Below are 12,560 nucleotides of genomic sequence, written 5' to 3'. Positions count from 1 at the left end.
TCGGTAACACCTCATCCCTGGAATATATATATATATATATATATATATATATATATATATATATATATATATATATATATGTATATATATATATATATATATATATATATATATATATATATATATATATATATATATATATATATATATATATATATATATATTTCTCTTTTTGTTTCATACTATTCGCCATTTCCCGCGTTAGCGAGGTAGCGTTAAGAACAGAGGACTGGGCCTTAGAGGGAATATCCTCACCTGGCCCCTTTCTCTGTTCCTTCTTTTGGAAAATAAAAAAAAAAGAGAGGGGAGGAATTCCAGCCACCCGCTTCCTCCCCTTTTAGTCGCCTTCTACGACACGCAGGGAATGCGTGGGAAGTATTCTTTCTCCCCTATCCCCAGGGATATATATATATATATATATATATATATATATATATATATATATATATATATATATATATATATTCCTTAGAGATTTTTTTTAGCATATTAACTATGCTTTCGATGTGTGTACCTCTTTTGTGCTTATGTGTATAATGTATACATTATGAACATTTTTCTTGCATATGCCTCTGCGTATACAATCATATGTTTATGTATGTATAAATAGTTATCATGTAAGAGCAGTGTAGTATGTGTGTGTGTGTGTGTGTGACGATATGTTGTCTCGTTACAGGACTACAGCATCGACGTGTTCCTCCGCCAGAACTGGAACGATCCACGCCTCAAGTTCAACGGCACCAGGACCCGCTTCACCATCACCGACCCCGCCGTTAGTACACTCCCCCCCCCCCCCCCCCCAAGCCCTTACAACTCCCCCCCCCCCCGGTTAGTACACACTCCCCCACCCCCTCCCCAAGGCCCTTACAACACCTCCCCACCCCCCGCTCCCCGGCCCCAGCTGTTCTGGGCTCTGGGTATGGTTACAACAAGCAAGACGTAACGCGGTGAGCGCTTCACGCCAGCCCTGCCACTCAGGCAAAATCTCGTCGTAGGGACATACATATGCTCTCTCTCTCTCTCTCTCTCTCTCTCTCTCTCTCTCTCTCTCTCTCTCTCTCTCTCTCTCTCTCTCTCTCTTCTAGGAATTATTCGTATAGGTAAGATTTTATTCAGTACTTTAGCAGTTGGTTCTGTCAAGGAAATTATAACCCCTGGTTATGACTGACACCGACAGGCAACTGAGTGTCGGAAGACTGAGACAGTGGGAGAAGCGAGAGAGGAAAACTGTCTACAGATATGTATACTAGAACCATGTGTACCATATGTGACTGTCTGCTTATATGTGTAGGTCAATGTGTGTGTATGTGTGTGTGTGTGGTCACCAGCATTGGTCACCATGCTCCTGCAGCAGCGCTCATCTGCAGTGTTCATGGCAACGTTAACATAAATCCTTGAACTGGATTCTTCACCGTCTTCAAGAACTGCTCAGTGTTTACGTCATCATGGGGTCCTCATAACGTACACTGTCGTCTTCCCACCTGTTGTAGCCAGGTCGTCGAGGACAGCCTCCCTCCCTCCCAGCTCGCGCCACCCACAGTCCTGTCGCCTGATTGTGGTCGCTTTCTGGTAGCTCTGTCTGGCTCCTCAGCTGACCAGACGAGGGACTTCTACCGCATTCAATTAACAGGAACTCCACAGTTTGTCCTGAAGTTTAGGGTTTAAGATTTAGATGTTTTCTAAATGTATTAGAAGTGATGTGGTCAAAGAAAAGTCTGGTATGTCGCTGACTAACGTAGGAATGTAGCATCAGAGAAGAAAACAAATGAGGCAGCCAAGCTAAGAGTGATGTCTTGACATCAAAGGAAACTACACACATACTGCAGCCAACGGGGTGAATGACGCTGAGTCGCTGCACTCATAAAGCTTTTTTTTTTTTTCTTTTTTTCAAAAGAAGGAACAGAGAAGGGGGTCAGGTGAGGATATTCCCTCAAAGGCCCAGTCCTGTTCTTAACGCTACTTCGCTATCGCGGGAAATGGCGAATAGTATGAAAGAAAGAATATATATATATATATATATATATATATATATATATATATATATATATATACACATATATATATATATATATATATATATATATATATATATATATATAATCCTGCAGTTAGAAGTGTGTTTGGCATTGTAGAGTACATTCTTTTTATGTTACTTCCCGTCACTGGCGACTACTGCCAGACAAGACTGCCAGATCACACATCGTCAATCTAATCTCACCCCCAAAGTCGCTCAGAAATCGTCGTACTCAAGTGTGTGTTGTGACCATCATTTAGGAATTTTTAATAAAGCACAATATATGAGCGTCTGACGGTGAGCTGCATATCCTGACCTGACTTGAAAGAGGTGTTTAAGAAGATCAAGAGACTCGTTGCCTGACATGTCGAGTGGTCGTTTTGGGTGAGTGGTGGATGGGTTTGGCATGAGAGCTCCGCCCACACCAGCCGGGGGCGGCCGCTCCACCCACTCACAGGACATGTCTTCACGAGAGGGTTATTCGTGATATAAAGCCACACACTCTGGGTTGTATGGGTGTACAGAACGTCGGGTGACATACGTGAGTCTGGGTCCTGCAGTGTGGACGACAGCGGACGTTGTTAAGTTTGAAAACAGTTGTAATTGATAATACTTTACATCAGTCCTGGTTGAGCTATATCATGGTTGATTCATGGAACAACGGTACATGCTTTGAGAAAGACATTTCTAACCATTCCTAATCACGACGGTACGATCCTTGAAAGTATTAGATTCTCTAGAGGTTCGGGACTTCAACAAGCAGGAGGGTGCGAGGCGTGTAAGGGATAAGCGTGAATTGGAGCGATGTGGTATGCAGGGGACGACGTGCTGTTAGTATTGTGAACCAGGGCATATGAAGCGGTCGAGGGACACCACGAAAGGGTCTATGGGGCCTGCTTGCGGATAGGGGCAGTAGGCTTGGGGCATTATGCATGACAGCTAGAGAGTGGATGTGAGTGAATGAGGCCACTTCTTTGTTCTCAGCGCTTTCTCGCCGACGCAGGAAATGGCGATATTTTTTTTTTTTTTTTTGGGACAAATAAAAATAAGGTTAAATTCCCCCTGGGCCCTTTTTTGATTTTGGTTTCCCTCCCCCCCACCCTAAAAAGTTTTTTTTAAAATGGGTCCCCCAAGCAAGTGTCCCCGGGGCAAAAAGGGTGTAAAACCGCCCCGCCTCACCTGGAAAAAATTTGGCCCATGGGGGGAAAATACGGGTTTAAAAAAGCGGGAAAATCAAACTGCGGACGGGGAAAAAAAACTCCCTGTCACGTGGTTTTTTTTTGCTCGTCTCTTGGGGGCCCCCAGGGGGGAGGTTGGTGGCCCGCCTCTCCTCCCTGTTGGTTAGTGGTTTGGTCAATCCCCCCGAGCCCCTTAAATTTTGGGGAGTTTGGGGACAGTTCCCTTTGACCCCTCAGCAAACCAGTTTTTTTTGAAAAAGAGGTCCCCGTACGGTTGGGGTTTCCGAGTTTTTTTGGTTTTTTTGGGGAAATTTTATTTTGGTTACAGGAAAGGTTTTTGGGGGTTTTTCGGGAAAAACCTTTTTTGTTTGGCTTTTATGCGTTTTTTTTGGTTAAAACCCGGTTTTGGTTTTTGAGAGGGGGGTGTTTGGGTTTTTAAGTAAACCCTTTCCAAAAAATGATTGTTCCCCAAACCCTGGATTTTAAACCTTTTTGAGTAAAGACGGCACGACCAAATGGGCCCTGGGTGTACCGTCCCTTGTTTTTTACCGTCCCCCGTTTAAGGGTAAAACCAAATTTTTGATCCCAAAGGGTTTGTGCTTTTTCATGCTTTAAAAAAGGCCCCCTAAACCCCTGGGGGTCAAAAAGGGGCCCTTTTGTGGGGTATTTTTAATTTTAAATGGGCTCAAGGGCTCCCTACCACTGTGGTCAAGGCTCGGGGCTATCATGCTTAAAAAAGGCTCCCTAAACCAACCCGGGGGGTCCCCAAAGGGTTTTAAAAACCCCTGTGGTCAAGGCTTTTGTGGTTTTTTTATGCTTTTAAGGGGGTCCCTTCCACTTTTGGTTTTAAGGCTCGTGCTATCATGTTTTAAGGCTCCAAAAAACCACCCGTGGTCCCCCAAAGGGTTTGTTTCTAATTTTTGCTCCCAAAGGGTCCCTACCCCCTGTGGTCCAAAGGGTCCCTGCAAAATGGTTGGGGTGAAAGGGTCCCCCCACACCATCGTTTTTTTTTCCCGGGCGCTAATGGGGGATGTTTTTTTTGGGAAGGGGGGGGGAGGAAAAAAACCCCCGGGGGTTTTTCCTTTTTGTTGAACAACCCCCCCCCCCCCCAAAAACCCCCCCGGGGGGTTTTTTTTTCCCTTTTTTCCTTTTTGGGGGTTTTTTTGAACAACCCCCCGGGGGGTTTTTCCTTTTTGTTGAACAACCCGGGTGTTACCTTGTGTTGAACAACCCGGGTGTTACCTTGTGTTGAACAACCCGGGTGTTACCTTGTGTTGAACAACCCGGGTGTTACCTTGTGTTGAACAACCCGGGTGTTACCTTGTGTTGAACAACCCGGGTGTTACCTTGTGTTGAACAACCCGGGTGTTACCTTGTGTTGAACAACCCGGGTGTTACCTTGTGTTGAACAACCCGGGTGTTACCTTGTGTTGAACAACCCGGGTGTTACCTTGTGTTGAACAACCCGGGTGTTACCTTGTGTTGAACAACCCGGGTGTTACCTTGTGTTGAACAACCCGGGTGTTACCTTGTGTTGAACAACCCGGGTGTTACCTTGTGTTGAACAACCCGGGTGTTACCTTGTGTTGAACAACCCGGGTGTTACCTTGTGTTGAACAACCCGGGTGTTACCTTGTGTTGAACAACCCGGGTGTTACCTTGTGTTGAACAACCCGGGTGTTACCTTGTGTTGAACAACCCGGGTGTTACCTTGTGTTGAACAACCCGGGTGTTACCTTGTGTTGAACAACCCGGGTGTTACCTTGTGTTGAACAACCCGGGTGTTACCTTGTGTTGAACAACCCGGGTGTTACCTTGTGTTGAACAACCCGGGTGTTACCTTGTGTTGAACAACCCGGGTGTTACCTTGTGTTGAACAACCCGGGTGTTACCTTGTGTTGAACAACCCGGGTGTTACCTTGTGTTGAACAACCCGGGTGTTACCTTGTGTTGAACAACCCGGGTGTTACCTTGTGTTGAACAACCCGGGTGTTACCTTGTGTTGAACAACCCGGGTGTTACCTTGTGTTGAACAACCCGGGTGTTACCTTGTGTTGAACAACCCGGGTGTTACCTTGTGTTGAACAACCCGGGTGTTACCTTGTGTTGAACAACCCGGGTGTTACCTTGTGTTGAACAACCCGGGTGTTACCTTGTGTTGAACAACCCGGGTGTTACCTTGTGTTGAACAACCCGGGTGTTACCTTGTGTTGAACAACCCGGGTGTTACCTTGTGTTGAACAACCCGGGTGTTACCTTGTGTTGAACAACCCGGGTGTTACCTTGTGTTGAACAACCCGGGTGTTACCTTGTGTTGAACAACCCGGGTGTTACCTTGTGTTGAACAACCCGGGTGTTACCTTGTGTTGAACAACCCGGGTGTTACCTTGTGTTGAACAACCCGGGTGTTACCTTGTGTTGAACAACCCGGGTGTTACCTTGTGTTGAACAACCCGGGTGTTACCTTGTGTTGAACAACCCGGGTGTTACCTTGTGTTGAACAACCCGGGTGTTACCTTGTGTTGAACAACCCGGGTGTTACCTTGTGTTGAACAACCCGGGTGTTACCTTGTGTTGAACAACCCGGGTGTTACCTTGTGTTGAACAACCCGGGTGTTACCTTGTGTTGAACAACCCGGGTGTTACCTTGTGTTGAACAACCCGGGTGTTACCTTGTGTTGAACAACCCGGGTGTTACCTTGTGTTGAACAACCCGGGTGTTACCTTGTGTTGAACAACCCGGGTGTTACCTTGTGTTGAACAACCCGGGTGTTACCTTGTGTTGAACAACCCGGGTGTTACCTTGTGTTGAACAACCCGGGTGTTACCTTGTGTTGAACAACCCGGGTGTTACCTTGTGTTGAACAACCCGGGTGTTACCTTGTGTTGAACAACCCGGGTGTTACCTTGTGTTGAACAACCCGGGTGTTACCTTGTGTTGAACAACCCGGGTGTTACCTTGTGTTGAACAACCCGGGTGTTACCTTGTGTTGAACAACCCGGGTGTTACCTTGTGTTGAACAACCCGGGTGTTACCTTGTGTTGAACAACCCGGGTGTTACCTTGTGTTGAACAACCCGGGTGTTACCTTGTGTTGAACAACCCGGGTGTTACCTTGTGTTGAACAACCCGGGTGTTACCTTGTGTTGAACAACCCGGGTGTTACCTTGTGTTGAACAACCCGGGTGTTACCTTGTGTTGAACAACCCGGGTGTTACCTTGTGTTGAACAACCCGGGTGTTACCTTGTGTTGAACAACCCGGGTGTTACCTTGTGTTGAACAACCCGGGTGTTACCTTGTGTTGAACAACCCGGGTGTTACCTTGTGTTGAACAACCCGGGTGTTACCTTGTGTTGAACAACCCGGGTGTTACCTTGTGTTGAACAACCCGGGTGTTACCTTGTGTTGAACAACCCGGGTGTTACCTTGTGTTGAACAACCCGGGTGTTACCTTGTGTTGAACAACCCGGGTGTTACCTTGTGTTGAACAACCCGGGTGTTACCTTGTGTTGAACAACCCGGGTGTTACCTTGTGTTGAACAACCCGGGTGTTACCTTGTGTTGAACAACCCGGGTGTTACCTTGTGTTGAACAACCCGGGTGTTACCTTGTGTTGAACAACCCGGGTGTTACCTTGTGTTGAACAACCCGGGTGTTACCTTGTGTTGAACAACCCGGGTGTTACCTTGTGTTGAACAACCCGGGTGTTACCTTGTGTTGAACAACCCGGGTGTTACCTTGTGTTGAACAACCCGGGTGTTACCTTGTGTTGAACAACCCGGGTGTTACCTTGTGTTGAACAACCCGGGTGTTACCTTGTGTTGAACAACCCGGGTGTTACCTTGTGTTGAACAACCCGGGTGTTACCTTGTGTTGAACAACCCGGGTGTTACCTTGTGTTGAACAACCCGGGTGTTACCTTGTGTTGAACAACCCGGGTGTTACCTTGTGTTGAACAACCCGGGTGTTACCTTGTGTTGAACAACCCGGGTGTTACCTTGTGTTGAACAACCCGGGTGTTACCTTGTGTTGAACAACCCGGGTGTTACCTTGTGTTGAACAACCCGGGTGTTACCTTGTGTTGAACAACCCGGGTGTTACCTTGTGTTGAACAACCCGGGTGTTACCTTGTGTTGAACAACCCGGGTGTTACCTTGTGTTGAACAACCCGGGTGTTACCTTGTGTTGAACAACCCGGGTGTTACCTTGTGTTGAACAACCCGGGTGTTACCTTGTGTTGAACAACCCGGGTGTTACCTTGTGTTGAACAACCCGGGTGTTACCTTGTGTTGAACAACCCGGGTGTTACCTTGTGTTGAACAACCCGGGTGTTACCTTGTGTTGAACAACCCGGGTGCCTGACGCTCTTATTTCTACTGTCTGACTACTTATAGCTCTGCCTCCTGACACTTTTGATAATGCTGACACTACTGAGGCTGCCACCTAACATATGGTGGCTGACACTTGTGAAACCACTAAGTGTAACTTGTTTCTGGCTGACGCTTGGCTGGCTTTTGGCTGACTTTCTTGACTTTGGCTGACACTTGTATGACTGTTGGCTGACACCTGTATGACTGGTATGTAACACTGTGTATACACACACACACACACACACACATACTGGTTCATGACATTATCACTACACATATCAGATGTCAAGATGATTATTGAAGGAATATTTCGACGCGTTATTTGTGAAGACGCGACATGATATTACTTCACGTACTTGTAATGCCAAGAATTAAATTGTCTCACACTGAGCAACTATGCCTTATACACCACATAGTGCACCACATCCTGACGTTCTTGCACCACATACTGCCGTTGCGGTGCCACATCCTGACCTTTCCTTGCACCACATATTGTCGTTTTGACGCCACATACTGCCAGTATAATGCACCACATACCGTCATTTTGAACACGACATATTCTCATTTTAGACCCCCGCTGCATAGCACATCAACACAGCACGTGATGGGATGAAAACACGTGTACCACGTGCGGTGAACAGTTCCAGCTTCCTAACAATGCATGACCACCACTTGAGACTCCCTCTAATGAGGAAACTAGACCCTGACCTGTAACTAACCGCTCTGTGTACCAAGATGTGTACTAAGTCTTCCCAGGTGTCATGGAAGAGTTGGTCGTAGCGCCTCACTTGTGTGACGTGTATTCTCAGGTGTAATACAGTGAGACTAGTGTCACACAGGAACAGCTCGCAGCTGAGGTAGGCGCTTCCCTCCCTCAGCTGGCTGGGGTGTTCTTCCTCTGCTCCCTCGCTTCTCTACCCCAGAGGGGAGGGAGCAACCCAACCTCCGGCACCAGCCCGGGGCTCCCCAGCTCCGGGGCCGCGCTGGGCGCCACTGACCTGCCATCTCCTTGTCAACAGGATCACGCTCACGCTGTCCTGCAACATGCAACTTGAACACTTTCCTTTTGACGGGCAGACGTGTTTTGCAGCCCTCGCCCCTTGTAAGTAACCCTTCCATCATCACAGCCTGGCCTGCACTGGCACCCATCCACGGCTTTTCTTTTCTTCACTTTCCTTTTTTTTCTGGCTGGGGTCAAACTATTGACCGCGGTGACCCAGGTGGCGCGGCTCCCCGGCGCCGCCAGGGTCACCAGTAGAGCAGTACTGTGTCAGGCTTACCGTAGCCGGAGCCAACATGGTCTTCTATCTTGGTTCACACTGTTGCTCAGCCTTGCGATGGCTACAGGCAGAGCGCACGTCTTGCCTCTCATAGACCACTCTCCTCGTGTGTTACTCTCTATTGTGCTCCTCAACTCTGTAGTCTGTTGTACACGTAGGTTTGTGGTGCTGTAGTATGAATTAAATTTTTCAGAGAATGCATCAAATCTTTCTCAGGACTAAGACAGACGAAGTCATGAAATGTCATTGATCTAGGACAGGTAGAAGGATTGCTTGTGAACCAGTCAATATCTGTATTTCTCTAAATATTATTTTTTAAAAGCTTTCATCTGTATTTTGATAAATCATCTCATAAAAGATTAAAACATTGTAGCTTCGACATCGACACCATCATGGTAAAAAAACACTTCTGATATTTGTTCATTTCCTGTGTAGCAGCTTCAAGGCTTCCGGATAGATGGACTGTATTGCTGTATTTCCATTTTTGTATTAGACGTAGTTACGTGCCAGAAGCGCTGGAGCTGGGACTTCCAGTGTGATGGGTTTCACGTGGTATATGGCCAGCATTGCCAATATTGGTACTGACATCTTTCTGCACAGAACAGCCCAGACAGAGGCCAAATATAGTCTACCAAACTCTGGACATTGGCCAAAGGAAGGAGACTTGAAGGTAACATTCTCTGGAAGCCCTGTCAGTTCATACTTCAGTTGTTCATCCATCAGACGGTGGCCGTACATCAGTTGTTCATACATCAGACGGTGGCCGTACATCAGTTGTTCATACATCAGACACTGGCAGTAGGAAGTTAGTGAGAGCTAACTGGAAGAGCTAGGCTGTGTATATGACTTTATCACATAAGACTTTAAACTTATCAAATGATCCAACTTTGTAACCTCTACTGTGTTACAGTAATCATCTGAGGTTTTGTGATACTGTAATCCTATTTTTGTGCTAACGCTCACGTCATGAACACGGACACACAACACTAGGCTATCTGATGATGGTGGCAAACTCGAACACCTCCAGCTTGGAGTCGTGCTCATACAGGTGGTGTGTACTCAGTAGCTCTCGCCCACAGGAGGGGGTAGAGGTGAGTATAAGTTAGCCATGGATCTTGGCATAATCATCGGTGATGTACGCTTATCTGCTGCCAATGAGGTCAAAGAGGTCAGTTGTAAAGGTCACAGTTTTAAACTTATCACAAGACATTGGCTACGGTGTGTTGCTCATCATGCCCGGGGAGGAGGTGCGAGGTCTGCGTGTATTCGTCTTCAGATTATTCTTGTTAATGTCTGCTGAGTTCGCCACCAGGGCGGCGCTCGGCCTCCCCACCACACTGACACACCTTACGTTACGCTGGTGAGTCAGTGAGTCAGATGTTATCTCATGTGTAAAGTGGCAAGTGGAGAACATGAAGGGTTTGTTTGAGAGGACCTTGACAAAATACGATGTCTTCATAGGGAAAATTGATAAAGAGAATAGTGAAGAATATTACGAAAGAGGATATTCGTAGGAGTGAGACTACAAGGAGAGTGTCCATTACTCGCTGTTCCGTAAAGTGAAGGGTTCAGATTCCAGACTTTTAACTAAAGGGAGGGAATAATGAGACTTACTCTTTTAGCACGATGGTGTGATCCCATGGGTATGATGACGTGACATTTGACGTGACCATCAAGGATCAGGTCAAAAGCCAGAGCATCATAGGTAAGGGTTGTACTGTTGTGCTCAAGGAGTTGAGGGTGAGGCGCGGGAGCCAGCGTGAACCAAGAGGTAAGACTGGTGGCGGGGCGGCGGTGGAGCTGCGGCCTGGCTGCCTCCTGACGCGCTCTTCCTCTGTCAGGGTGACGCTGACGCTCTCCTGCAGTATGGAGTTTGAACACTATCCCTTCGACGCCCAGGTGTGTGGCACCTCCATCAGCTCCTGTGAGTACACTGCCCCTCCTCGTCACAGGTTGGTCTGCTTTACAAGAAATGTGTGGAAAGGTTTATTTCTAATGCTTTCAGGCGTGACATCACGCCCGAGTGACTATTAACAAATATCTCACGAAAGCTTTACATTTATCAAACACATAATTGCTTTGCATCATTTTCTATGTGATCATTTTTGATATACAAGCAAAAACGGTTTACCTTCAGGTTATTATGGTGTGGCCCCGGAGGGTACTAGGAGGCCAGCCAGGTTAGTGTGTTGTCTACGGCCATACAGGAAATACGACTCATTGAATAGTTTGTCAGACATGACTGTATTGAGTAGTGCTTGAATTGGCTCTGATTCCCTCTCCAAGTGTCTTGCGTGCAGGCCAAGTGTCCGAAATGTCTTATTCCGAATATCTTTCCTCCCACTCTCCTCTTGCCTCCTTCCCTCAGTACATCCCGTTTCTTGAGTCTCTCAGTCTCGCTGTCTGTGTCCTCCTTTGTGTCTTATCTCTGGTGTCTTCTGCCATTAATGTGTCATTTCTAGAGCCTCCAAGACCTGGTGTGTCCCTGGCCTGTGTCGCCACCTTCCCTGACTGTTACCCGCACCCAGTGCCTCCCACTGATGGCACCGTCTCTTGATCTAAAGTGTCTCCTTCTCGTTTGCCTTCCGTTTCCAGTATCTCTCCTCCGAGTAATCCCCATCTCACGTGTCTCTCTGGCCCAGATGGTTCTTATCAGTCATGTTTGTCGCCTATAGTCTCTTCCTCAACAAGACATCACAACGGCCCATCTTTAAGTAAAGGTGCCATTGGCCACGTTGTCTCCCGGCCTAAGTATAACCCATCCCATTTGTCTCCTTGCCTCATTATCTCGTACCCCTCATGGTTTCTGTCTCTAGTGTCACCTTTTTTCTAATATTCACTCTCCCTTATAACCTCTCATCCTGAGGGCGGCCTCCTCATAAATTTCCCTTCCCCTGTTGGGCTCTTGTCTGATATCCCGCCAGCATAGTGTTCGTGATATGCTGCCAGCATAGTGTTCGTGAAGTAACATGTCACGTGGTGTGTGGAGTCAGTAATGTGTGATGTTCTCCCTGGATGTTGTGTGCTCAGCCCAGCACACGCCGTCCTCGTCAGCCAGACATTGCTGACATACTGGCAGACCTCAACTAGTGCCGTCAGACCTTCCCTTGGATAGGATGGTCAGGTTAAAGGCTAAGCCAGTACACCCAGGAAACGTGCCATTATCATACCAGAGAGTTGTATCATCATGTCAGAGGGGTTAATACTCTACTGCTTGACCCACAGCAGTCTTAAATTCAAGTATAATCAAAACTATTTTGATCAAGGGCTCAGCATGGATGACTCTTTACCACCCAGTAGGACGCAAAAGTGACATTTTAGAGGAGGCAGAAGAGTCTGACTTTTAAATACAGGCAGCTCTAAGTTACTAGGGAAGCCATGAAGGGATATAGAGTCTCAAGAAATAAGAGTATTTAGGGAGAGAGATCTCACAACGTTCCATCCTCGAGTAAAGTTGCCAAATGTCCACCACTATAATGATACTGACTTAATGGCCACAGGAAGTGTGTGATATAATGGCTAATCAAATATTGCGGTATGTGACCAGGTTAAAGTTGGAAATACACAAGCAGCCACTCCCTGGGAGGAGCACCTATGACATTATTGGTGGAATAGTGACTAAGTTTCTTTCCCTACACCTCGAAGCTTTGGAACTCTACGCTTTTATATCTCTCCCAATAACTTTGACCTGGCGCATTTTAAAAGACAGGGTTTTCT

The 12,560-nt window shown here is 47.0% G+C and overlaps 1 protein-coding gene across 1 annotated transcript in view; it reads left to right on the top strand.

Annotated features, from left to right (window-relative positions):
• Nucleotides 1–12,560, top strand: part of LOC139752113 (glycine receptor subunit alpha-2-like) — an 80,667-nt gene that overhangs the window by 46,875 nt on the left and 21,232 nt on the right. The window contains exons 6-8 of the mRNA XM_071668022.1: nucleotides 677–917; nucleotides 9,567–9,648; nucleotides 10,487–10,767. Of these exons, the coding sequence (XP_071524123.1) occupies nucleotides 677–917; nucleotides 9,567–9,648; nucleotides 10,487–10,767 (604 nt within the window). The remainder of the gene's footprint in view (nucleotides 1–676; nucleotides 918–9,566; nucleotides 9,649–10,486; nucleotides 10,768–12,560) is intronic.

The sequence above is a fragment of the Panulirus ornatus genome, chromosome 2 (genome assembly GCF_036320965.1).
Source record: "Panulirus ornatus isolate Po-2019 chromosome 2, ASM3632096v1, whole genome shotgun sequence".
Lineage (NCBI taxonomy): Eukaryota > Metazoa > Arthropoda > Malacostraca > Decapoda > Palinuridae > Panulirus > Panulirus ornatus.
Note: the sequence above shows the minus strand (reverse complement) of the source record. Positions and strands in the feature narration are given on the sequence as shown.